Raw genomic sequence first — 26,471 nt, forward strand, 5'->3', positions numbered from 1 at the left:
GCATCTGTGTTCATCAAGGAAATTGGCCTGTAATTCTCCTTTTTGGTTGGGTCTTTGCCTGGTTTGGGGATGAGTGTGATATTGGCTTTGTAGAATGAGTTTGGGATAGCTCCCTCCTTCTCTGTTTCTCTGAAGAGCTTGAGGAGTATGGGTATTAGTTCTTCTTTAAAGGAAATATAGAATTCTGCTGTGAATCCATCTGGTCCTGGGCTTTTTTTTGTTGGAAGACTTTTGATAGCTTCATGTATCTCATTATAGGATATTGGCTTATTTAATTGGTTAACTTCTTCTTTGCTCAGTGTGGGTAACTTGTATTTCTCTAAAAATGCATCCATTTCCGCCAGATTTTCTTCCTTTAGAGAGTATAGCTTTTGAAAGTAGTCTGTTAGAATTGTTTGGATATCTTGGGTACGTGTTGTGATGTTTCCCGTGGCATCCCTAATCCTATTAATATGGGTTTCCTCTCTTCTTTTTTTAATTAATCTTGCCAACGGGCCATCAATTTTGTTTATTTTTTCAAAGAACCAGCTTTTTGTTTGGTTTATTTTGGTTATGGTTTTCTGATTTTCTAATTGGTTAATCTCTGCTCTCAATTTGGTTATCTGGCTTCGTCTAGTAGCTTTAGGTCCCATTTTTTCTTGTTTTCCTAGCTGTTTTAGTTGCAACATGAGATTATTTACTTGGTCTGTCTCCATTCTCTTGATGTGGGCACTGAGGGCAATAAATTTGCCCCTCAGGACTGCTTTTGCTGTGTCCCACAAGTTTCTTTGTGAGGTGTTTTCATTTTCATTGAGTTGTAGGAAATGCTTTATTTCTTCTCTGATCTCTTCTGTTACCCAGGCCTTGTTAAGGAGTGTGCTGTTCAATTTCCATGTATTAGAGAAATTTCTGCGGTATGCTTTGTTATTGAAAGCTAGCTTGATTCCACTGTGGTCAGATAGGATACAGGGGATTATGTCGATCCCTTTGTATTTGCTTAAGTTCCTTGCATGAACTATGATATGGTCTATTTTGGAGAAAGTTCCATGAGCTGCTGAGAAGAATGTGTACTGTGTTGTTTTAGGGTGAAATACTCGGTAGATGTCAGTTAATTCCGCTTGAAGTATGGCCTCACTTAATTCGGTAGCTTCTTTGCCAATCTTCTGGTTGGTAGACCTGTCCTTTGGTGAGAGTGGCGTGTTAAAGTCTCCTAGTATTATCGTATTGGGATCTATTTTATTCTGTAAGTTTGAGAGCATTTGTTTAACATATCTGGGTGCACCGATATTTGGGGCATATAAGTTGATGATGGTTATATCCTCCTCTTGGATTGTTCCCTTTATTAATATGTAGTGGCCGTCCTTGTCTTTCTGTACTGATTTTAATGAAAAGTTTATTTTGTCAGATATCAGGATAGCTACACCTGCTTTCTTATTGGGGGCATTTGATTGGTAGATCCTTTTCCACCCCTTCACTCTGAGTTTGTTTGTATGTTTGGCTGAGAGGTGGGTCTCCTGAAGGCAACAGATGGATGGGTCTTGTTTTCTGATCCAGTCCTCAGTTCGTTTTCTTTTAATTGGCGAATTCAGCCCATTTATATTAAGAGAAAGTATAGAGAGATGCATTGTTGTCCCTGCCATTCCGTTTTCCTAAGTTTTTCTTCTTTCCTTTCCTCCTGTGCTTGCTCAGTTAGACTTTGAGTAATGCCTGTTTGGGGCAGGTCCCAGTTCCTGGTTGCTTTCTTCAGGTTGTGTCCCCCCTCTTAGAATTCTTTGTAATGCCGGCTTAATGTTTATGTATTCATTTAGTTTTTCTTTGCTATTAAAAGTTTTCAGTTCTCCATCGAATGTGAATGCTAGCTTTGCCGGGTATATCAGTCTGGGTTGGCAGTTATTGGCTCTCAGGGCTCGTATGGTGCTTTCCCAGGCTTTTCTTGCATTCATTGTTTGTGTGGAGAGATCTGCAGTGATTCTAATTTTTTTCCCGTTGTAGTATAGCTCCTTCTTCATTTTTGCTGCATGCAGGATTGTTTCCTTATTATTCAGATCCATCATTTTTACTATAATGTGTCTAGAAGTGTTTCTCCTGGGATCTTGCTTGTTGGGTGTTCGATAAGCTTTTGTGATGTAGTTAAGATGGTCGTTTTTGAGGTGGGGAAAATTTTCATTGACTATCTTGTTAAATAGGTGTTGCATTCCCTTGCTCTGGAATTCCTCACCTTCGTCCACTCCGATTATGCGAAGGTTAAATTTTTTAGCATTATCTGCTTGCTCTTGAATTTCCCTTTGGTTTAATTTGAGTGATTTTTCCATATCTGTCACTTTTTGGTCCAGTTGGTGTATTCTGTCTTCTGTATCTGACACTCTACCTTCCATTTCATTCACTCTGTTGACCGTGGCTTCTATTGTGGTTTGCATGGTGGAAATGGATCCCTTTATGGATTCAATGTTGGTTCTCAGAGTACTGATCTCACCTCTCAATGAGGTGAGATCATTATGCATTACCTCTAATTTGGTGTTTATCTCACTTCTTACTGAGGTTTGTGCAGCTTCTATTTTTGCATCCAACTTTTGTTTGATATCCTGTATATCTTTTGATAGTTCATCCTTGTGCTCTTTCAATTTCTGATCCATTTCTCGCTTTATTTCTTGAGTCATTGCCTCCAGCAACCCTTGGATGTAGCTTTTGTCTTCCATTCCTGCTTTGCTCCCACTGGGGCTCTCCCCTGCGTGGCTGCTGGCTTTTGAGGTGAGCTTGCTGTCCTGGGTAGTGGTAAACCTTGTGATTTTTCTCTGTGATTTTCGCATGGGGGTTCAGGAGACTGCTCTTCAATCTTGTTTTGGTGTGTCTGTCTTTGTTTGGTTGCTGATTCTGTATTGGTAGAGAGAGTCTGTGCCTGATCTGGATTTTGTTGGGAGCCTATTTCCAGCTGCTATTCTGACTTACTTAGGATTCTCAGCTCTCTGCTGTAGATTGCTGGCAATTCCCGCCTTTGGAAGGGTTGAGCAGCCTAGACTGCTTGTGTTTGCTCCTGCGGGTGCTCTTGGGAAGATCAGATGCTCTGGATGCACTCTCCCAAATACTGGAGTCTGCTATGGGCTCCTGATTTGTTTTTGTTTGTTTGTTTTGGGCTGGTTGTGGGCTTGAACTCTAGGTTTGGGTGCTGTCCCTCAGCTCTTCAGCTCAAGGCTGGCACCCTACCATTTGAGCCACAGCCCCACTTCTGACCCTTTTTGCTTTGTTCAGGCGCCGGTCCCCGGGCCTGGTTCCGGCCCCAGCCTGGAGCGCGCTCGTTAGGCCTGTGCTAATGTGTATACCACCTAGGTTATGCAGCCTGGAGGACACAGTTCAAATTTCTTCTACTGTTGGTAGTCTTGACCCAGGGGCGCTGTTCCTGGCTTGGGCATTTAAGCTCCCTTCCAGGGGCGCTCTTGCTCTGGCCTGGCCAGCAGAGTGTGCTCCACCGGCTGGTGGAGTCTCGAACAGTTCCCAGTTTTAGTGGGTCCTGTGGTCCAGGTGTTGGGGTAGGGAGTCTAGGTCAGGGTCTGGGGATTCCCTCCAGCTCTGGTCTCCCTTGATGGATTCACTGTCCCCTGTGGGGTACTCACCCAGTAGGTCGTCAGTTGTTGTTGCAATCCGAGTTCAGTTGGGGTGGTTGCGGGCTGGGTTGGGTGGCCCCCGCCTGGTCGTTGCGATCACGATTGGGCGGGTGGTCTGCGGACAGGTCCCTTCGTAGCGCTGCTGGTGCCGGGCGGCTTTGGCGGGATGGAGCCTCTCCGCTCCGGTGGAGAGTGAGGGGTGGGGGTGGGATCCTCGTGGAGACTCCCGGCTGGTAGGTTTCTCTGTTCCTGGCGATCCGCTGTTCTGCAATCCGGTACCTGGTGATCTGCAAGCAGCCCCCTGTGTCTCTGTGGCTCCGGCAGCCCCCGCCGGGCCGGCTGGCCGGCGGCTTGGCGCACTGCCGCGCGGCCAGTAAAGGTTGGGGGAGGGGTCTTCGCTCTTCTCTGTTCTGAAATTCTTCTTTTCCTCTCTTTCTTTTTTTGTTATTTTCCACCTCTGGTTTTTCTCTGAGTGTTCGTCTTTTTGTTGTTGTCGGTCTCTTGGGGAGATTAAGCGTTGGAACTCGAACTCTCTTTTTGGTTGGAGAGAGCTGTGGCGTTTCCCTACTGCCCCGTCGCCATCTTGGTCCGGAAGTTCTCTACTTTTAATTTTTGAAAATACTTTATAGTTCTTTTTTAAAATCTCCCCAAGTATAGGAATAGTCAACTCAGGGGCTGGGAATGTGGCTTAGTGGTAGAGTGCTTGCCTACCATGCATGAAGCCCTGGGTTTGATTCTTCAATATCACATAAACAGAAAAAGCCCGAAGTGGCGCTGTGGCTCATGTTGGTAGAATGCTGCCCTTGAGCGAAAAAGAAGCTCAGGGACAGTGCTCACACCCTCAGTTCTAGCCCCAGGACTGGCAAAAAATAAAAAAAATAAAAAAATAAGGATGAGGAATAGTCAATTCATACAAAACTGGCTTTCATATAGATGAAAAAAATCATCAAGCTTGTCATTAAAACCCTGCAAATGATTGGGGCTGGGAAGGTGGCTCAGTGGTAGAGCACTTGCCTTGCATGCATGAGGCCCTAGGTTCGATTCCTCAGCACCACATAAGCAAAAAAGAAAAAAGCCGGAAATGGCACTGTGACTCAAGTGGTAGAGTGCTCGCCTTGAGCTAAAAAGCTGAGGGACAGCGCCCAAGGCCCAGAGTTCAGGCCCCATGACCGGACCAAAAAACAAACAAACCTGCAAATGAAAGCCACACTGAAATACTATTTGTCACTTGTCTGACTGGTAAAATTGTTTAGAACAAGACAGCATATTCTGTTGGTAAAACTTTGAGTAAAACTGATATGCCCTTCTAGGGAAGCGTTCAAAAACTTTGAACAAACTACATTGTGAAAGATGGTACCCAAGTAAATGAAAGATATTTCAATCTCAAAACCAAAACCATGTTATACAACCAAGCAATGTCTCCTCTACAGTTCTACTCCACAGCTCCTTCTATGACACAAAAGTGCAAATGCATTTTATACATCTACCTGCATTTTTTGAAGTGTCTAATTTCACACACTAATGACTTAAATTACTTTTAAAGTATTTTATGATCTCTGATCATCCTGTAAACTTTAGCTCTGCTGAGTCGTGCGTGGGATGGGCCATTTCTCTGAGTTCTGTAACTTTGACTTTGACCTCATCTTCAGTGAAGTTTGTTTGTGGAATTTTTTGCAAATGTGGAAGAAGCTCTGGATTTGCTTTTGCCAAACCCTGCAGGGATTTTTATGAGCCTAGGTCCTTCTACTCTTTTATTAACTGCTCATTCTAGGACTTTCAGACCATCCATGAATAAACTAGGGCCTTCACCCATACAGAGACGAAGAGCAGGTCTCTGATTACAGGTGCTGAGAATGAACTGTCTTTGTTTTTTCTGACTCAGAGCTCAGGCCAAACAAGATAAAGATGCTTCCTCCAATCTCCTCACCAGCTGCTGTGCACTCAAGACCAGCTTCTGCACACAAAACTCTGTGTGCTGTCTAAGCTTTATTTATGGCCCCTATACATTGCCCTTTTGTCCTCAATAGTTCATCTGTGCATCTAATAAGATACAGATTCTGTTTCATCCAGAACTTCTAAGTATTTGTGGCAATAGATGTTCAGTTCTTAGTCTAGTTTTAGTCAGAAATGAAGTAAGTTACCTGTCTGGTTATGTTGAGAATGAATTGGAATTTGTATATGGAGGAAGAATTGAACCAAGGCCTTCATACATGCCAGACATATGCTTGACCACCAGGCTTCAGCCTCTGCCAACTTCAAACTGAATGTGAATAGTGGATATGTTCATGGCAATGGTGTTTTTACCCCGTAGACATCCGTGAGATTTGAGCCAAGCGACATGCAGTTTTCCACAAAGAAGATGGATGATCGAGGTTCTTCTACTGAAAACACAGTAAGAATCCAGCCCTTGCCCAAATCCCTTCAGTAATTTTGTCTATGATTGCCTTTTCCCAGATGGCTCAGATCTTCCTAAATAAATTATGTTTGTGGTTGATTAAACTACGCTAGGGCTTAGTCTTTCAGGCCTAAAACTGGTTCTCACTGCTGCCAGCCTGCTAGTACTGTGAATGCAAAGCCTCCTGTTGCAGTTGGTAAAATACTAGGGGTCCCTTGCAGGGCAGAAGTCATGAATTCTACATTTTTAAGTTTTTACTCTATACATGGTAGTGAATACATCACTAAGAGTTGTGGATTTTCTTTCTTTAATCCTTAAAGCATTTTTTTTCCTCCAATATAACATCCCAAAATTCAGATGTTTTCCATAATCATCACGAATGCATTTCAGGAAATGCATTTAGTAATGTTGCCTTATTTTCTAAAAAGCTGTTTTTAAGTTGACTGCAATTTGCAGTTGATAGTATCTTAGGATGAAGAAAACATATTAAGTATCCTTCTTAAGGAGACCAAATAAGTAATATACTCTTTTCCCTCCATAATACAGAGACCGCTTCTGCTGAAAATTGTCACTAGATGCTAATATGGAGATGCAGTTTAGCCACACTGACCCTAGGAGAAGAGCCAGTGATGGTATTAAAGCTTATAAAAGCTTATCCACAAGGATATAGACCTATAATCCTGAGTGGCTGGAAGGCAGGGTGCCCGCTTAGATAGAGGAATCTAGATTCCAAACATGAATTCAATTACAATGAAACTGCATCCGAGTTGCATTCCCATGTAGCCCAGTGGTCTAAACAGTTTAACAAGAATTCTACAAAGTGATTTTTAATATATTTCAAAAGGATACACTGAAGATTTGTAAAGCCAGTGATCCTTGACCAGAGTGTACATCTGCTGATGCTTTTTTTTTTTTATGTCAGTCACATTATCTTGCTGATTATAGCATTTGGCCGTATCGATGCTGGTCTTATTGTTTTCATAAATGAGCTTCAGCTGTTTGGATTTGCTTGTTAAATCTCTTCGTGAAATACTAAGTAATTCATTTCCCAATCTTCTAATCTTTTCTGGCAGATAAGTGTGGTGATTGGCAAGAGAAATTTGTTTCTTTATTATCTGAATGAACCAGATACCCCAGTGGATGTGGAATTTCAGCAGCAGTACGGCAACATTGTCTGCTATAGTTGGTATGTACAACAGGCCTCCCTACGCTATTACTAGCTCTATTGTAAGTTTACTCTGCTAATATTCAGTTCTCAAATACAGCATTCTCTGAGTTACAGTCTGATATTTAGTATATAAAGCAACCTGGCATATTGTCTGATACAGTCCTTGAGAAATTTTAATACTCTGTAGTTCCCTCATTCTAAGGTTTTTGCTGATTTATCATATTACCAATTTTACCATATCATTGCCCTTGTTAACTCAGGTATGGGGACGGCTACATCCTCATTGGATTTTCACGTGGGAATCTTGTGGTAATTTCGACTCATATTCGAGAAATTGGGCAGGAGATATTCCAGACGCGCGACTATAAAGACAGTCTAACCAGTATTGCCTTATCGCAGAGTCTGAACAAAGCAGCTACATGTGGCGATAACTGGTAAGTCACAGCTACTCAGCCAGCTTTGCCTGGGGAAAACCAGCAGAAACCAGCAAGACTCCAGTGCTCATAGGAATCTGATACTCCTTCTTTCTTGGACTTTTAGAACAGATATGAAGAGAAATCTTCCTTCCTTCCTTCCTCCCTTCCTCCCTCCCTCCCTCCCTTCCTCCTTCCTTCCTTCCTCCCTTCCTCCCTTCCTTCTTTCCTTCTTGCTTTCACTGGCACTGGGGCTTCAACAGAGTTACACACCTCGATCAACTTTCTCACCCATTGCTGACACTCTACCACTTGAGCCACACCTCTACTTCTGGCTTTCCTTTTTTTTTCTTTTTCTTTTTTTTGCTGGTTAATTGCAAATAAGAGTCTCAGACTTTTCTGCCTGGGTTGGCTTTGAGCCAAGCATTCCAGATCCCAGCTTCCTGAGTAACAAGGATTTTAGGAATAAGCCTGGGATTAAAAGTGTGTCATCATGCCTGGCTAGAAATTTTAACACTTTTAACCCAATAAATGGTCCTGTATATCAGGGAGACCATTGACCTAGTCCATAATTTACAGTTGTGTGTGTGTGCGCACACACGCATGCACACATGTGAAGTCAGATATACCAGAAGAAGAATTTAGGAATTTTAGAAATTTTCTTTGTAGTCAGACATTGCTGGCTTATGGATGATTCACGTGTATTTAAACTATACCTTATTATTTTATTTTTCAGTGTTAAAATCCATGACTTAACTGAATTAAAAGACATGTATGCCATCATCAACCTGGATGATGAAAATAAAGGTATGATTTTACTGAAAAGAGAGATAGCTGACTGTCATGAATTTAACTAGAGAGGGTCACACTGTATTTGTTACCTTGGGATTTCATTCCTTGTGGGAGGAATGAAATTAACTTCTTTTACTGGACTCTCTGAAATCTTTATTGTAGTAATTATGTCAAGGTGTACTACCTGACAGGAAGGAACAAATACCCTCTGATCTAGAGATTTCCAGTGAATTTTTCTCTTGACCCAGGTATAAAATGAAGACATTACTTTCCCTTTGAGCCAAATCAGGTGAGACAGGGCTCATATTCTTCAGCCAACTCATGGGGAATTCCTTACTCTCCATAAAGACTAAGTTAGCAAAGAAAATACTTGATTTATAAGTCTCTGGTAGTCTACATGGGAATATTTGCTTGTTTACTGCACCATGCTTTTGTTTGTGCACGGTCATTCATTTGTGAATGCTTTCAGGCCTGGGAACCTTGTCGTGGACAGATGACGGGCAGTTGCTGGCACTCTCTACTCAAATGGGCTCGCTGCACGTTTTCCTGACAAAGCTGCCCATTCTCGGGGACTCCTGCCAGACAAGGATCGCGTATCTCACCTCCCTCCTTGAAGTCACCGTGGCCAACCTCGTTGAAGGAGTAGGAAAATGGTGTTCTTTTTCTTTTCTTGTTTTAATTAAATCAGAACCAAGTTAGTGATTGATGCACTAATGATTCCTTCTCTGTATTACAGGAGCAACCAATTATAATCTCTGTGGATGTGGAACCCAACTTCGTGGCTGTGGGTCTTTATCATCTGGCTGTAGGCATGAATAATCGAGCTTGGTTTTATTCCTTAGGGGATAACGGCAAGTCTAAGTCCATTGATTGTATTGTTATCTGTCATATAAGCTCTGCTGTGCTTCTTTTTTGGGAAATGCTAAAATTTGTGTGTGTGGATGTGAGGGGGTGGTAATACACGCTGGTTCTGGGACTTGAATTCAAGGGCCTTGTATTTTTTGTTTGTTTGTTTGTTTGTTTGTTTACTGATTCTAGGGACAGAACTCAGGGCCTGGGTGCTATTCCTGAGCCTTTTTTCTCAAGACTAATTCCTAGCTCTCTACACTTGAGCCACAGCTTTACTTCCAGCTCTTTGGTGGTTAGTCTAACCTTTGGGGGTTAGAGTCTCACAGACTTTCCTGCCCAGACTGGCTTCAAACGTCAACCTCCTAGCTAGCTAGGATTATAGGCATGAGCCACGATCCCCTAGCTGAGCCTTGCACTCCGACTTAGCTTTTACACTCAAGGCTGTTCTACCATGGAGCCATACTTTCACTTCCGCTATATGCTGGTATGGATGGAATCTTACGGATTTTTCTGCCCAGGTTAGTCTCAAGCCACAATCCTCAGATGTTGACTTCCTGAGTAGCTAGGATTATAGATTTAAGCCACTGGTTCCTGGCTGGAAGGTTCTTTTATAAGACCACGTGTTCATTTTTATTCAGACATCTTTTTTCCCTCGCTTACGTGGCTTTGTGAACCCTCAAAAGTTCTGAATAACTTGAAAAGATTTTAATCTTTCCCTTTATAATGAAGGCAGCTGGTGTAAGTGGGCGGAGTCTGAGCTTTGGAATTGGAGGGGCCCTGGGTTCAGTTTCCCCTGTCTGTGAGCTAAGTGACTATAGCCTGCTTTCTTTGGCCCTATGAGCTTGCTTTAATCATCTGGAAAATGAGGCCAATTTGATTAAATAAAATGTGCTTTCACATCGCCAAGAGCTCTGCCCTTCGGAAATATTACTACAAGCAGCGCAGGGAAGCTGCCTGTGCTGCTCCCTTTCCTTTCCCCCCCGAACTTCTTTCCTCTCCTTCCTCCTCTACCCCCCTCCCCCCCCCCCCCCCGTTTTCCTTCTTTCCAATTTCTTCTTCCTCTCTCCCATCCCCCAACTCTAGTCAGATGACCCTCAGACAGAAGAAGCTGAGAAGTAGGCTGTTAAGTAGACCACGGGTGAAGCTTCATCTCACTTAAAAGCTGGTTTTGTACGTGACCTTATTTTCTCTTCTCTTGATTTGTGCAAACCATTATGGAATTCCTGAAGGTAAATTTTTAGAGCCACTAACAGTTTTTTTTTAAGAATGGCTAAAGATTTTAAGCGCACAGACCCTTGTGAAGGACCTGCACATTATAGTTATTTGCCATTATTTATTTGAGCTAGTTTTGCCTACATTTTGATATGTCTAACTTTTTAAATTGCTACAGGTGTAAGAAAATTAAAAGATATGGAATATCTGGGAACAGTGGCCAGTGTGTGCCTTCACAGTGACTATGCAGCTGCGCTCTTTGAAGGCAAAGTCCAGTTACATTTGGTAAGTCTGATCCTAGCGTCCTGAGACCTGCAGTTCCATGATGCTGGTTGCCCCTGTTTCATAGCAAAAAACTAGGTCAGGGAGCAAGTGTGTACACACTAACCCGAAAGCCCAGTGTGAGGAAAGGAGAAGCAAAACTCACGCCCTTCTGTCTGAGGTATTCAGTTGACCTTATAGCTCCATTCCCTAAACATCTGATAAGAAGAAGCCATGCTATTTGTAACATTATTATAAAAGTATTTCAGTTGTTTCACTGGATCTTTTCTTCATTGTTTTTGGCCAGTCCTGGGGCTTGAACTCAAGTCCTAGGCACTGTCCTTGAGCTTTTGTGCTCAAGGCAAGCACTTAACCCCTTGAATTACAGCTTCACTTCTGGCAATTGGAGATGCGAATCTCACCAACTTTCCTGCCCAAGCTGGCATTGAACAACAGTCCTCAGATCTCAGCTTTTCAAGTAGCTAGGATTACGGGTATAAGACATCAGCACCAGTGCTGAATCTTTTTTTTTTTTTTTTTGCCAGTCCTTGAACTCAGGGCCTAGCCACTGTTCCTGTTCTACTTTGTGCTCAAGGCTAGCATTGTACCACTTGAGCCACATTGCCACTTCCAGCTTTTTCTGAGTGTAAGAGTCTGGCAGACTTTGCTGCCCGAGCTGGCTTTAGAACCACCATCCCTAGATCTCAGCCTCCTGAGTAGCTAGGATTACAGTCGTGAGCCACTAGTGCCCAGCACTGAACCTTTTTTTTTTGGTCCAGTCGTGGGTCCTGAACTCTGGGTCTGGGCGCTGTCCCTCAGCTCTTCAGCTCAAGGCTAGCGCTCTGCCACTTTAAGCCACAATGCCACTTCCGGCTTTTTTCTTTTTGCTTATGTGGTGCTGAGGAATTGAACCCAGGGCCTCAGGCATGCAAGGCAAGCACTCTACCACTGAGCCACCTTCCCAGCCCCCAGCACTGAATCTTTTTTTTTAATTTTTACTGGTACTGGGAATTAAGCCCAGGGCCACATGTTTGCAAGGCAAATGTTCTACCACCTGAACCAAGTCTCCAGCCCAATAAATGCATCTTGAAGGAGCTACAAAAGAGCCTTAAGACTTCCAGAAATACCATACCTTCTGGTCTCCCTAGAATTCACTGACTCTTGTATTTGGGCATGTCAAATGTGGAGACCCTCAAAACTGTACCTCTGCAGATGTTCACGAGACATTGGCACCTGTGAGGATAGGCCTTCTGAAGTTTAGAGCAGCGCTCATATCTGTTGCTTCACGTTGTACTGTGGGAAGCCAAAGAGCTTAGCAACTATTCAAAACCGACTGCAAAGACTTCCCCCTAGGGAAGAAGGAACACAGCCCACCGGCTTGCTTCCTGCCCAGTATTTTTCTGACTAAGCAAGCCTTCGGTAGTCTCAAGAATCTGAATGTATAGTTGAACTTGAGAAAGGGAGATTCTCCTCCAGAGGTACACTGAGTTTACTTAAATGTTTGGACCATTGTTCTTTATCTTGTAGATAGAAACTGAAATCCTGAACACTCAAGAAGAGCGCGAGACGCGGCTCTTCCCAGCAGTGGACGACAAGTGTCGTATTTTGTGTCATGCCTTAACGGGGGATTTCCTCATCTATGGGACAGATGTACGTATTATCTATGGGACAGATGTACGTGTTATCTTCTTTAATATAGGATGCAGGCAACTTCTCATATTTTACTTTGTCATCTCACACAAATTTCTGTATTGTATGTTTTGATTTTGGTTTGTACAAGTTCATTACTAATATATAGTATATAATTTGTTGGGAGTTTTTTAAAATCGGGACTTCACACTTCATTTAGCTTGCCCAGCTGGTGCTCTAAAACTTGAGCCACACCTCCAGCCCTGCATTTTGCAGGTTATTTTGGAGATGAAATCTCATGGACACTTCTGTGAGGGCTAGCCTCAAACTACAATCCTCTAGATCTCAGCCTCCTGAATAGTTAAGGATTATAGTCATGAACCAAGAGAGCCTATTGTTTGTCTGAAAACTGATTTTCTAATTTCCTTATTAGTAGTATAAAAGATGTGAAATTGGGCTGGGAAGGTGGCTCAGTGGTAGAGTGCTTGCCTTGCATGCATGAGGCCCTGGGTTCCATTCCTCAGCACCACATAAGCAGAAAAAAAAAAGCCGGAAGTGGCACTGTGGCTCAAGTGGTAGAGCGCTAGCCTTGAGCTGAAGAGCTGAGGGACAGCACCCAGGCCCAGAGCTCAGGCCCCATGACCGCCCCCCTACCCCCCCAAAAAAAAGATGTGAAATTATTTTATTTGACAGTTTCTCTTTAAAAAGGTATTTCTGCCAGGTGCCAGTAGCTCAGGCCTGTAATCCTAGCTATTCAGGAGGCTGAGATCTGAGGATCACGGTTCAAAGCCAGCCTGGACAAGAAAGTTCGTGAGACTTTATCTCCTATAAACTACCAGAAAACTGGAAGTGGCACTGTGGCTCAACTGATGAAGCGCTAGCCTTGAGCTGAAGAGCTGAGGGACAGAGCCTAGGCCCAGAGTTCAAGCCCCACGACTGATAAAAAATAAATAAATAAAATAAAATAAAAAGGTATTTCTGCCAGGCATCAGTGACTCACGCCCATAATCCTAGCTACTCAGGAGGCTGAGATCTGAGGATTGTGGTTCAAAGACAGCCCAGGCAGGAAAGTCCACCAGAAAACTGGAAGTGGCACTGTGCCTCAACTGGTAGAGTGCTCGCCTTGAGCTGAAGAGCTGAGTGACAGTGCCTAGGCCCAGAGTTCAAGCCCTGTGACTGACAAAAAGATATTTCTTGAAAATAGGAAATCAGTAAGTTATAATTTCCTATGCTTAAAATTACTAGATATGGGCTGGGAAGGTGGCTCAGTGGTAGAGCGCTTGCCTTGCATGCCTGAGGCCCTGGGTTCAATTCCTCAGCACCACGTAAGCAAAAAGAAAAAAGCCGGAAGTGGCGCTGTGGCTCAAATGGTAGAGCGCTAGCCTTAAGCTGAAGAGCTGAGGGACAGCACCCAGGCCCAGAGTTCAGGCCCCATGACCGGACCCAAAAAAAAAAAAAAGAAAGAAAGAAAAAATTTTACTAGATATGGCCAGGTACCACAGTAGCTCATATCTGTAATTCTAGCTAACTCAGGAGGCTAAGATCTGAGGATCACAGTTCGAAACCAGCCCAGACAGGAAAGTCTATGAGACTCTTGTCTCCAGTTAAATCACAGAAAAAGCCAAAAGTGGCGTTGTTGCTCAAGTGGTAGAGTGCTAGCCTTGCGCAAAAGGAGCTCAGGGACACCAGGCCCAGAGTTGAAGCCTCAGGACTGAGGGATAAAAAGTACTAGAAGTTCTAGCCCATTGAATTACCTCTACATTCCCATTTCATTTCTTCCCTGGGGCCCGGATCTTTCATATATACTAGATATGATTCTTATATCGTGCCATCATCAAATATATTGACATTTTTATCTTAAAATTAGGAAATGTGTTTAAATGCTGAAAATATCAGTGTTTTCTTGAGCGTCTCTTCCATTTCCGTGACTAGGTTCATTTTTATTTTTAGACTGGGGTTATACAGTACTTCTTCATAGAAGACTGGCAGTTCGTTAGTGAATACCGGCATCCTGTCAGCGTGAAAAAGATTTTTCCTGACCCAGATGGGACCAGATTGGTTTTCATTGATGAAAAAAGTGATGGATTTGTCTACTGTCCAGTAAGTCTGGAAATTTTCAAAATGCTTAGTTCTCAAATGTGATTAAAGAAGGTATTTTTTGAAGTATTTTCTCCAACACAGTACCAGGATCCTAGTCTTGTGATACCATGTTTGTGAACAATGTTAAGACAACTTTCTGCCTTTGTTCTAGTTTTCATGGTATCAGTCCCAGAGAGCTATTGCTTGGAGATAAGGTCTTGCTATGTAGCCCAGGCTAGTCTCAACTCACGATCCTCCTGTCTTTAGCCTTCTGAGTGCTTGGATTATAGACATACACCATCGTGCACAGCTCCAAAGAAGCTATTTAAAAATATTTTACATTCTGTGTTACTTTTAACCTTTCATATCCTGCACCCTATAGTTTTAATATATATATATATTACTTTTGTCCCCAGATTCACCAGAAACTTCTTCAGAAATCAGGGGGCACACCTTGTCCTTTCTGCCCACCTCTGTTTGCTCTCCTCCTTCCTTAAAGATCTTGAAGCAGGAGTGCCATGGTCATGGCTACTCAGGATGCAAAGATAGGAGGATCAAGGTCTGAGACCAGCCTAGGCTAAGTTACTTGGTGCCCCTACCTAACAAGACAAACTCAAAGTAAGAGAGTTGAGGATGTGGCTCCACTGGTAGAATGCAAGGCCCTGAGTACATCTCCAGTTCTGCAAAAACAAAACAAAAACTGGAAAAGGAGGGAATGTTTTTTCCATCAAATGATTAAAACCAGATGGGCCCATCCTTAATAGCCCAACGTATAAACATTGGCTTCGATATCACTTACCACACTTGGATGTTTCCTTTCCTCTTGTCACCCAGTTGATGGCTTAACTTGGACATCATTCATTCATTCAGCCCGCAGCTGCTCTGAACCTGCGCTTGGCAGCTGGCTCCAGGGCTCTGGGTGCCTTCATGTTCACTCAAATGGAAACAGCGTCTTCTCAACACTGCACTTTCCATCTCCTGCCTCCTTCCTCTCCCTGCTCCCTGCCCCCTTTCTTCCTTTCTCTCCTCTTTATTTTCTTCCTTTCTCTGAAAAACATAAGTATCTTCACTGCTTATGCCTAATTCCCGTTCTGCTAGTTGGCTGTGGTTTTTGTTTTTTTCCAGTACTGAGATTTGAACTCAGAGCCTTGAACTTGTCAGGCACGTGCTCTACCACATAAGTGGCTCTCCCAGCCATTTGTTGGTGTTTTTAATTTGGGGGGGGGGTTGTGTTGTTGGGGGTTTTGTTGTTATTGTTGTTGTTCGTTTTGTTTTGTTCTTTGCTTTTTTGCTTAAGGTTGGTACTCTATCACTTGTGCCACACCTCTACTTCTTGGCTTTTCACTGGTTAATTGGAGCTAAGAGTTTCACAGCCTTTTTCTGCTCAGGCTAGCCTTGAACCATGATCCTCAGATCACAACCTTCTGAGTAACTAGGATCATAGGCATGAGCCACTGGCATCTAACTTTACCTTTTTATTCTTAGCCTGCAGTCATTGTGTCTGGACTTGTAGTTTGTCCTCAAATTCATCAGATTTTAGACCAAATAGCTACAGTTTTGTGGGGTTTTTCCCACCTAGGTGTAGTATAGAACTTGGAGAGCAGCCGCAGCACTGGGGGCAGAGGCCGCGCGGCCGGCACTGCAGCCCGGCGCCGGTAGGTAAGGACGTGCAGGTGTGAGGCGACGCTGTCCATCCTGTTTTGTAGATTAATGATGCCACCTACGAGATTCCAGACCTCTCGCCTACCATTAAAGGTGTTCTCTGGGAAAACTGGCCAATGAATAAAGGTGTATTTCTTGCTTACGATGATGATAAGGCCTACACTTATGTCTTTCACAAGGACACTATACAAGGTACTGAATCATTTCCATTTGTACATTTGTTGATAAGTAAATTCTCATCGCAATGAAGTGAAAGCCCACCCTGCTGATTATCTGTGCCGAGTATTCGCTGTCTGTTTTATAATCCAGGATCCAAGGTTATTTTGGCTGGGGGCACCAAGGTTCCCTTCTCTCATAAACCTTTGCTGTTGTACAATGGTGAGCTGACCTGCCAGACACAGAGCGGGAAGCTGAACAACATCTACCTCAGCACCCACAGCTTCCTCTACAACCTCAAAGACTTACATCCCACTGACCTGAGGCAGATGTTGTCACAGACCCTCATGCTCAAGAGGTAAGGGGCACATACTTCTCCTGGAGCTTTTTGTTTGTATTTGCAACTTTCAAGTTCAATACAATTGGCTAAATGTGGATCCCACTTGCTTCATTCATTTCCCTGGGCCACTAGGAAGCGCCCTTAAGATGGGGGGGAGGGGCTGGTATGGAAATGCATGTACATGCTCAAGGCAGTCCTGTTGCTTGGTGTGATGGTATGGATGCTGTATCACAGATAAGCCTTCAGAACAAAGAGCCACCTACTATAAAATGCCAGTAAACTCTATTTGAACAAGGTCTTGAGTTCATTTTTGCATTACTTCAGATTTTTTCCCTCATTTTATTTTTCTCTTACTTCATAGGGCCACTGTGAATTCTAATTCTACTGACAATCTCTGTCTCTGTCTCTCTCTCTCTCTCTCTCTGCCTCTCTCTCTTCCTTCCTCTCTCTCTTATGCCAGTACCGAGGCTTGCACTCAGGGCCTGAGTACTGTTCCTTAGCTTTTTTGCTCAAGGCTAGCAGGCTACCATTTTAGCCACAGCTCCACTTCTGGCTTTGTTAGTGGTTCACTGGAGGTAAGAGTCTCACAGACTTTTCTCCCTAGGCTGGTTCAAATCCCAGTCCTCAGATCTTAGTCACCTAAGTAGCTGGGATTACAGGTGTGAGCCACCAGTGCCTGCTGACCATCTCTTAAATGGCACTGCTCCTCAGGACCCCATGAGTTCCCTCTCCTCTTCCCATTCGGATTCTTGAACTGCCTCTTTCCATGGCTCTTCTGGAATGCCTGCCCATGGTGACTCCCCAGGCCTCAGCAGCCCTCCTCTAGGAAGCTCCCCCTGACTCTCCCACCAGCAGTCCTGGTTGGAGTCTCCCGGCCTCCAGCCAGGGGGAATACCACTTACTTCGCTATGGCTTGAGCTAACCTCATGTCCTCATCTACTAAGGAAGACCAACGGCACTCAGTCAAGAAGGTTGTTAGGGTAAGCTATTGAGAACATTTATGCAAAACACACACCCATAGCACAAAGATCCACACATGATTCCTCAATTACCTCCACCACATGTGTGAACATAGTCATTGTTCACACCCCAACAACAACTGCCCCAAGGACAGTGACTGGGTAATATGCCTTGACTGTAAACACATTTCTGCACACCAGCACTTAGCACTTAAGTACACAGTGGGTGAGAGTTACATAGAAAACTCAGGTGAGTGTGTAGACAACTGATGAGTGGATAAGTAGATGGGATAGGCAGTTGATGCAGAGGGTCTGGGGAGAGTGAAATCTGCATTTTCATGATGTTTTAAAGCAGAAGTCAACAAATCCTTCCTGCTATTGGCCAAATGGCAAATATTTCAGGGTTTCTGGGCCATTGGGTTTTGTGTCACAGGTCCTCAAGTAGGGTACTGAGTCACAAAAACATCCAGAAACAGCCTGTACATGATCTTCTAATCAGATTTTATTTACAAAAAGTTCATGGATTTATCCTGTCATGAAGAAAGTTTGGGGGTTTTTAATTGCTTTTATTACTTGCAAGTGACGATTAGTATTTATGGCACTGTATTAGCACTCCATATTCCACAGTATGCAGTGTGAACGTTGCCTGTTGGTGATCAGGATTGCTGTGGAGCTAAGCCTGTTACTCCATCCCAGGTTTTCCGACGCTTGGGAAATATGCAAGATCCTGATGGACCCGGATGCGTGGAGGGAGCTGGCCAGAGCTTGTCTACACCACATGGAAGTGGACTTCGCAATCCGTGTGTATCGGACGATTGGGGATGTCGGAATAGTGATGTCCTTGGAACAAATAAAGGTACCCAGCCCTGTGGGCGAATGGCCAGAGTTAGATTTCACTGTGGATCTACAAGCCGGACGCCGGCAGCTCATGCCTGTCATCCTAGTTACTCAGGAGGCTGAGAGCTGAGGATCGAGGTTCAAAGCCAGCCTGGGCAGGAAAGTCCGTGAGACTCTTATCTCCACTAAACCACTAGAAAACTGGAAGTGGCACTGTGGCTCAAGCGGTAGAGCACTCGCCTTGAGCTGGAGAGCACAGGAACAGCGCCCGAGCCCAGAGATCAAGCCCCACGACCGACAAAATAAATAAATAAATAAATAAAATGTGGATCTACATGGGTTTGATTACAGAAACTAATAAAATATTCTCTAAATAATGGGGGGAAAAAAGACTTCAATGTGGAGCTGAGCTGGTGACTCACACCTATAATCCTAGCTTCTCAAGAGGCCGAGATCTGAAGATCAAAATTTGACGCCAGATCAGGCAGAAAAGTCCTTGAGACTTTGACCTGCACTCAGTTATTAAAAAGCTAGAAGTGAAACTGTGGCTGCAGTGGTAGAGTCTTAGCCTTGAGCTTTAAGCTAAGGGACAGTACCCAGACCCTGAACTCAAGCCCCAGAACTGGCACAAAATAAATAAATAAATAAATAAATATACATGTGTGTGTGTATGTGTATGTGTGTGTGTGTGTGGGTGTGTGGGTGTGTGTGTATGCAGTCTATTTAGTTTTACATTTAGGCCTAACAGGTGAACAGGTAGAGTGTTATTACTTCCAACTAAGCAAAGTCTTCTGAGAAAATAAAATTCAGCCAGACGCACGTGGCTCATGCCTATAATCCTAGCTACTCAGGAGGTTCACAGTTCAGTGCCACCCCAGACAGGAAAGTCTATGAGACTCTGATCTTCAATTAACTACCAAAAACATCAGAAGTAGAGCTGTGGCTCAAATGGTAGAGTGCTAACCTTGAGCCAAAATAAATACATAAATAAATGTCAAGGATAGTGCCCGGGCCCTGAGCTCAAACCCCAGAAAATAAAGAAAATTCAAAAATTCAACACTTGTATTTCTCTCATCTCTTTCTTTCTTTCTTTCTTTTTTTTATTTGTAGGGAATAGAGGACTACAGTCTACTGGCAGGACATCTCGCCATGTTCACCAATGACTTCAACCTGGCTCAGGACCTGTACCTGGCATCCAGCTGTCCCATAGCTGCCCTGGAGGTATGGGACACTTTCCCAATCACTTGACATATTCAACCCTCCCGGCCACCTTATGAGATAATACCATTGTTTTCTCTATTTTCTAGAAGGGAAAACAGGTTCATTTATCTTCTACTTACTGTACGACATTCTCTTTTGTACTCATAGTTAAGAGGGACTAGCCATGCCTCCTTGGGAGAAAAGTAGCCTAGCTGCCTCAGACTGGGGACCGCTACAATGGGTATAAGAAGAGTTCATCACAAAAGGATAATTGTGAAAAGTGAAATAAGTGAATATTCTAGCCTAGTACCTGGCAAAGAATAACACTTGGAAAATGTTAGCTCTTATTCTTTTTTTAAAGTCTTATGTGTTTTTATATTATCTTTAAGGAGTTGTACAATGTTGTTTCAATTCAACATGCAGCTATTATTAATTCTTTATAGTGCAAATAGATGAGGAATGAACTTTTTAAAACATAAAGAGAATGTAATGGTTTATATTTGGAATTATGTACCAGACACTAGAAATGATCACAGGAACCAGGAAGAGAGGCACTTTAAATTTGATAGATGTTTTTGGTTATATGTGCTTTACTATAGCTTTAAGTCATCTAAGGAGATACATCAGTTCCTGTAACAAAGTGGTTCCCAACTTTATTAATGCCTCACTAAGATGAAAATTAAATTTTAACTGATTACATTCATTTAAATTTAAATTAATTTCTGCCTACTGAGAAAAATTGAATACTAAGGAATAAGATTGTGTTAGGTAAGATGGAGTTTGGGAAAGAGCCACAAACCACTTAATGTAGAAGCTACAACTTTCTCCCAGCGTAGGACTCGCTCACATTCATTGAGACATGCTATAGTGGTATATTATCTTTATATATAGCAAGGTTCATTACTTAAACAAAGAGTCTTTGTAACTACTTTTATGAAGCCTGGCAGTAAATGGTGACTTTTCAGAGTAGTGAGCTCTTTTGAAATAAATGTTTTTCCCTTCCTAACAGATGAGAAGGGACTTACAGCATTGGGACAGTGCCCTGCAACTGGCCAAACGCCTGGCCCCAGACCAAATACCATTCATATCCAAAGAATACGCCATTCAGCTGGAATTCACGTAAGTCCTCATCTCCATACATTTAAATTGTAGTGTATGCTGCACATCTTCAGTTATAAACTGCCATGGACTATGAGGCCATCCCTTGACTTAATAAAAAGCTTTTCAGAGAATAGAATCCTTATTAATTGTATATCTGAAAATGTTTCATCCAAGCCAGGCACTGTTGGCTCAAGGCAATAATCCTAGCTACTCAGGAGGCTAAGATCTGAGGATCATGTTTTGAAGCCAGCCTAGGCAGGAAAGTCTGTAAGACTCATATCTCCAATAAACTATGAAAAAGCCAAAGATGGCGCTGTGACTGAAGTGGTAGAACTCTAGTCTTGCACACAAAGAGGCTCAGGGACAGCACCCAGGAAAGCCTGCTCAAGTTCAAGCCCCAGGACCGACAAAACATGTTTCATCTATACATTTGCCCACTTCTGTCTGCAGCATCAACATCCAAGTTTGGGTCCCCACTTTCAGAGTCTAAATATTGTGGAGAATCTCATGTAGCACAGCAGGTCAGTGTCTCATGAGGGTGACATCCTGTCAGAACCTAGCACTTGGAGGACTTGTTGAGTAAGTTTGGTCTGTCTCTCAGTCCATCGGGGCTACTATAACAGAACACCCACCTGAGGCAGAGGTATTTACAAAGAGCAGAATTTTATTTCTCATAGTTCTGGGGGTTTGTAAATCCAAGATCTGCCTCTTGAACACACCTTCAGCTCTTTCTGGTGCTGGTTACTTTTGAAAAGGGGTCACACTTCCTGCCCAGCTGAATGCCTAAAGGTGTCCCTGCTGTCTGTGTGCAGCTCCTCTGCCCTGACCCAACAACCTACTCATGATGAGCTTCCCTGGTGCTAACAGTGGCAAACCGCCGTGTATCCCATCAGAAGCCCCCGAGGCCTCATCCTGAGCTCAGTTCCACCACTGCTTTCATTAGAAGCTCATGGCTTTGACTGGGTTGGCAGCAGTGGTCTGCTAAGTCTCAAAGTGGGTTAGCGCTCCAGTCTGAAACTATACCAATGAACTAAAGCCACATAGAGTCCAAAATGAAGTCATATTAAAGTCAGTGAGCCGAAAGTAATACAGAGATAAAATGAGAGTTCCCACTTCCCAGTGTAATGTCTCCTGGCTGAGCAGGCCCGGCTGAGCAGCCTGGGCCCCACATTAGAAATTTCCACTTTGGAAAATGCTGACTGAAAGGGAAGTTCTCAACCTGCAGAAGCACATCACTTCCAAAAGGAAGACCTGAGTGAGGCCTGGAGGTTGAGAAACTCACCTACACTGATGGAGTGGAGCTGAGGGAGACCTTAAAACTGCCATCTTCGGAGCTGGTTAATTAGAGTGGAGGAGATGGTTTCTCAGAGGAAGACAGATCTCAGAAACAAAAGGTCATAAGCAAATCACTACTTAAATCATGAAAATAAATGGACTTGAATGTGTCTTCTAAATATGTAATTGGACAGTAGTTTCAGTCAGGGATACAGGAACTCTAATCATTGCCAGGTTCTGGATCTTAAACATACCATAAAGACCACATGGAGAAGACCAACAGTGGCACTGCTGAGAGGGGGTGGGGCTAAAGGAGGTGGAGCCTGGTGCGGGGAGTTAGGCCGCTGATGGGGGAGCCCTGAAAGGGCTGTGGACCCTGGCTCCTCCCCGTGCCCTCTCTGCAGCTTCGCTGCACAAGGGGCTGCCTGCCACGATGTTCTGTTTTGCCACAGGCCCAAATTGACAGGCTTGAACTCGGGGCCTGGGCACTGTCCCTGAGCTGCTTTGCTCAAGGCTGGCGCTCTACCACTTGAGCCACAGCTCCCTTTCGAGCTTTTTTTTTTTTTTTTGGTCAGTTTTGGGGCTTCAGGGCCCCCCGGCACTGACCCTGAGCCTCTTTGTGCTCAAGGCTAGCGCTCTACCACTTGAGCCACAGCACCACTTCCGGCTTTTTCTGCTTATATGATGCTGAGGAATCGAACTCAGGGCCTCATGCATGCAAAGCAAGCATCTACCACTGAGCTACCTTCCCAGCCCCTCACAGGGACTTTTCTGCCCAGGCTGGCTTCAAACCATGATCTTCAGATCTCAGTCTCCTGAGTAGCTAGGATTCCAGGCGTGAGCCACCGGCAGTCAGCTTCAAGTTTTTGTTTGTTTGTTTTTGGGGGGTAAGTTAATTAATTGAAGGTAAGAGTCCCTTGGGGCTGGCTTTGAACCTCCATCCTCAGATCTCAGCCTGCTGAGTAGCTAAAACTACAGACATTACCTACTGGCATCCAGCTAAGTGTTTGATCCTGTAAATTGATTTTTCTCAGGTATTTTGTCGCAGCGATAGAAAGCTGACAGTGTTACGTCATGTATGGTTCCTTTATAGGACCCTCAGTACTGTGCCTCAATGTCTGCCCGCAGTAAACTGATAACAACCCAGATTGTCTCAGTACACATGCTTAAAGTTACTTAGCATCTAGAAGAAATTTATTTTTAGGATAATTTCCTTAACCATTAACCAAAAGAGGCCCATAAAATTTACTGTCATTTGACGCCCAAATGCCTAGCATATCACATAGTAAGTATCTTACCCTGTAGCATAATAAGTTGATTTTTTTTGAGGCAGGGCCTCAATTTACAGCCCAGCCCTAGCCTTGAGTTAAATGTGTAGCCCCAGAGAGCCTCCAATCACTATCCTGACTCAGTCTCCCAAATGTGGGGATTACAGGCATCCACCACCACGTCCAGCAGCAGTCAGCTATTTTTAATGTAGCAAAATAATGATGGGTTACACTTGGAAAGAATGCTTGTGTGTATGTTGCATATCACTTCTTTTGTGAGCTGTAGCAATGCAGTAACAGAGATTACATTTTAAGTTTTGTATACGTAAATAAAATATTTAAGTATGAATTAAAGCTCACTATGATTTTTCTTTCAGGGGTGATTATGTAAATGCTTTGGCTCATTATGAAAAGGGCATCACGGGTGATAATAAGGTAAAGTAAATGATAAGATATACATAGTTTTCATGGGTTTATTTTCAACTTCACAAAAAATTCTGGTCTTTTTGGGTGCCAGTGGTTCACATCTGTAATCCTAGCTACTCAGGAGGCTGAGATCTGAGGATCATGGTTAGAAGCCAGCCAGGGCAGGAAAGTCTGTGAGACTCTTATCTTCCAGAAAACTGGAACTGGCACTGTGGCTCAAAGTGGTAGAGCGCTAGTCTTGAGTGAAATAGCTCAGGTACAGTGCCCAGGCTCTGAGTTCAAGCCCCACAGTCAATAACAACAACAAAATCTGGCCTTATTTGCCTTGTATTTATTCAATACATCTGGTTGGTAAACCTAAGTTTTCAGCCAATTAACAACTTTGCAACAATAGGTAATTTAAAACACTTAAAATTCTTGAAACAATGATGACAATATCTTTATCCAGATGAAAACAATGTTTTCCATTGTATCCTAAATATAAATTAAAACTAGGGACAAAATTTGTATCTCTTCCCAAACTCAGGCTAATATAACTCAGTAAGAGAGTGGAGTTAACAAAAAACAAACTTGAAGCCGGGCACCAGTGACTCACGCCTGTAATCCTAGCTGCTCAGGAGGCTGAGATCTGAGGGTCACGGTTCAAAGCCAGCCCAGGCAGGAAAATCCCTGAGACTTATCTCCAATAAACCACTAGAAAACCAGAAGTGGTGCTATGGCTTAAGTGGTAGAGTGCACTCCTTGAACTGAAGAGTGCAGGGACAGAGCCCAGGCCCAGAGTTCAAGCCCCATGACCAACCAAAAAACACCAAAAACCTCGAGCCAGGAGCTGGTAGCTCACTCCTATAATCCTAGCTACTCAGGAGGCTGAGATCTGAGGATCATGGTTAGAAGCCAGCCAGGGCAGGAAAGTCTTATCTCCAATAAAATACTCAGAAAAAGCCAGAAATGGTGCTGTGGCTCAAGTGATAGAACACTAGCCTTGCACACAAAGAGGCTCAGGGGTAGCACTCACTCTGAGTTTACCCCCAAGACTGGTCAAAAAAGAAAAAAAGGTACATCCAAACAATGTGCCTTCCATTAATGCTCTAAAAGATGAAAATAGTTGGCCAGGCGCGGGTGGCTCACACCTATAATTCTAGCTATTCAGGAAGCTGAGATCTGAGAATTGAGGTTCAAAGCCAGAGTAGCAGAAAAGTCCCTGAGACTTTGATTTCAAGTTAACCAACAAAAAGCCAGAAGTGGAGTTGCGGCTCAAGTGGTAGAGCACTAGCCTTGAGTAAAAAAGCTAAAGAAGAGTACAAGACCATGAGTTCAAGCCCTAGTACCAGAACACACACACACACACACACACACACACACACACACACACACACACACACACACACACTAAAAATGGTTTCATAGTGTTAACTTGGAAACACACACACACACACACACACACACACACACACACACACACACACACACACACACTAAAAATGGTTTCATAGTGTTAACTTGGAAAGCCCTTAATCAGAAAATACTTCTTGCAGGGCAGACATTGGTCTTCACCCAATGAAGAGAAGGAATGATTGCTGATTTTGTAAAGCCCCTTAATATATATGTATTTGTCACTGGCCCATTATGAATTCTGTGTGAGGATGTCACTTTTTCCTTTCTCAATAGGCATTCTGAAAGTAAATTCTATGAAAGTTCATTGTCCTATGTCACCATTCTCCTGAAATCTGTGACAGTGAATATGGAAACCACACCCTCTGTGTATTCTCTCATTTCAAACTTAGCTCAAGAACCTCAAGGTTGTGATTAAAGTTGGTGTGGAAAATCCAGATCTTCTTTCCCCCTGGCATATATATATATATATATATATATATATATATATATATATATATATATATATATATATAATTTTTTGGGGGGGGTCCGGTCGTGGGGTCTGAACTCTGGGCCTGGGTGCTGTGCCCCAGCTCTTCAGCTCAAGGCTAGCACCCTACCATTTGAGCCACAGCACTACTTCCAGCTTTTTCTGCTTATTGTAGTGCTAAAGAATCAAACCCTGGGCTTCATGCATGCGAGGCAAGCACTCTACCACTGAGCCACCTTCCCAGCCCCTGACTAGCTGTATTTGAAGCATCCAGTAACCACTTATGACTGTTACCTACCATGTCGAACAGAGGAGACAGAAAACACTTTAATCACAGAAAGTTCCATCAGATAGCTTGTTCTAGGTAAAATACAGACACCACATCTTACTAGATGAGATTAGTTATTAGAAAAGTTCTTTAGTTGTCTTCATTATCTTTAATAAATGAAACAAATTCTAAGTAACACATGTACATTTAATCATGCCTAGCAAAGAAATCTTCAGTTTGATACATGATTTCCCCTTTTAACTTCATTAGAGCACTTTGTCTATAAGGGTCAGTATATTACTTTTTTGGGGGGGGGGGGGTGGTTCCAGTCGTGGGTCCTGAACTCTGGGCCTGGGCGCTGTCCCTCAGCTCTTCAGCTCAAGGCTAGCGCTCTACCACTTGAGCTACAGCACCACTTCCGGCTCTTTTCTTTTTGCTTATGTGGGGCTGAGGAATCGAACCCAGGGCCTCATGCATGCAAGGCAAGCGCTCTACCACTGAGCTACCTTCCCAGCCCCAGTATATTACTTTTTATATAAAACTATACCAAGAAGACATACAAGATAGTCTCCAAAAGGTAGTGAAATTTTACTTTAAAAAGTAAAAGATCTGCTGGGCTCCAGTGGCTCACGCCTGTAATCCTAACTACTTAGGAAACTGAGATCTGAGGATCACGGTTCAAAGCCAGCCCAGGCAGGAAAGTCTGCAAGACTCTCATTTCCAATAAACCACTCAGAAA

General features: G+C 43.4%; 1 protein-coding gene across 1 annotated transcript in view; it reads left to right on the top strand.

Annotated features, from left to right (window-relative positions):
* The window catches only part of Wdr19 (WD repeat domain 19), a 65,531-nt gene that overhangs the window by 17,062 nt on the left and 21,998 nt on the right, over nucleotides 1–26,471 (top strand). The window contains exons 7-21 of the mRNA XM_042678327.1: nucleotides 5,890–5,970; nucleotides 7,047–7,159; nucleotides 7,402–7,575; nucleotides 8,291–8,361; nucleotides 8,816–8,988; nucleotides 9,083–9,197; nucleotides 10,586–10,692; nucleotides 12,196–12,318; nucleotides 14,248–14,397; nucleotides 16,083–16,230; nucleotides 16,348–16,552; nucleotides 18,190–18,349; nucleotides 19,441–19,551; nucleotides 20,540–20,649; nucleotides 23,552–23,609. Of these exons, the coding sequence (XP_042534261.1) occupies nucleotides 5,890–5,970; nucleotides 7,047–7,159; nucleotides 7,402–7,575; nucleotides 8,291–8,361; nucleotides 8,816–8,988; nucleotides 9,083–9,197; nucleotides 10,586–10,692; nucleotides 12,196–12,318; nucleotides 14,248–14,397; nucleotides 16,083–16,230; nucleotides 16,348–16,552; nucleotides 18,190–18,349; nucleotides 19,441–19,551; nucleotides 20,540–20,649; nucleotides 23,552–23,609 (1,899 nt within the window). The remainder of the gene's footprint in view (nucleotides 1–5,889; nucleotides 5,971–7,046; nucleotides 7,160–7,401; nucleotides 7,576–8,290; nucleotides 8,362–8,815; nucleotides 8,989–9,082; nucleotides 9,198–10,585; nucleotides 10,693–12,195; nucleotides 12,319–14,247; nucleotides 14,398–16,082; nucleotides 16,231–16,347; nucleotides 16,553–18,189; nucleotides 18,350–19,440; nucleotides 19,552–20,539; nucleotides 20,650–23,551; nucleotides 23,610–26,471) is intronic.

The sequence above is a fragment of the Dipodomys spectabilis genome, unplaced genomic scaffold, assembly GCF_019054845.1.
Source record: "Dipodomys spectabilis isolate Male_0828 unplaced genomic scaffold, ASM1905484v1 ptg000043l, whole genome shotgun sequence".
NCBI classification, from domain to species: domain Eukaryota; kingdom Metazoa; phylum Chordata; class Mammalia; order Rodentia; family Heteromyidae; genus Dipodomys; species Dipodomys spectabilis.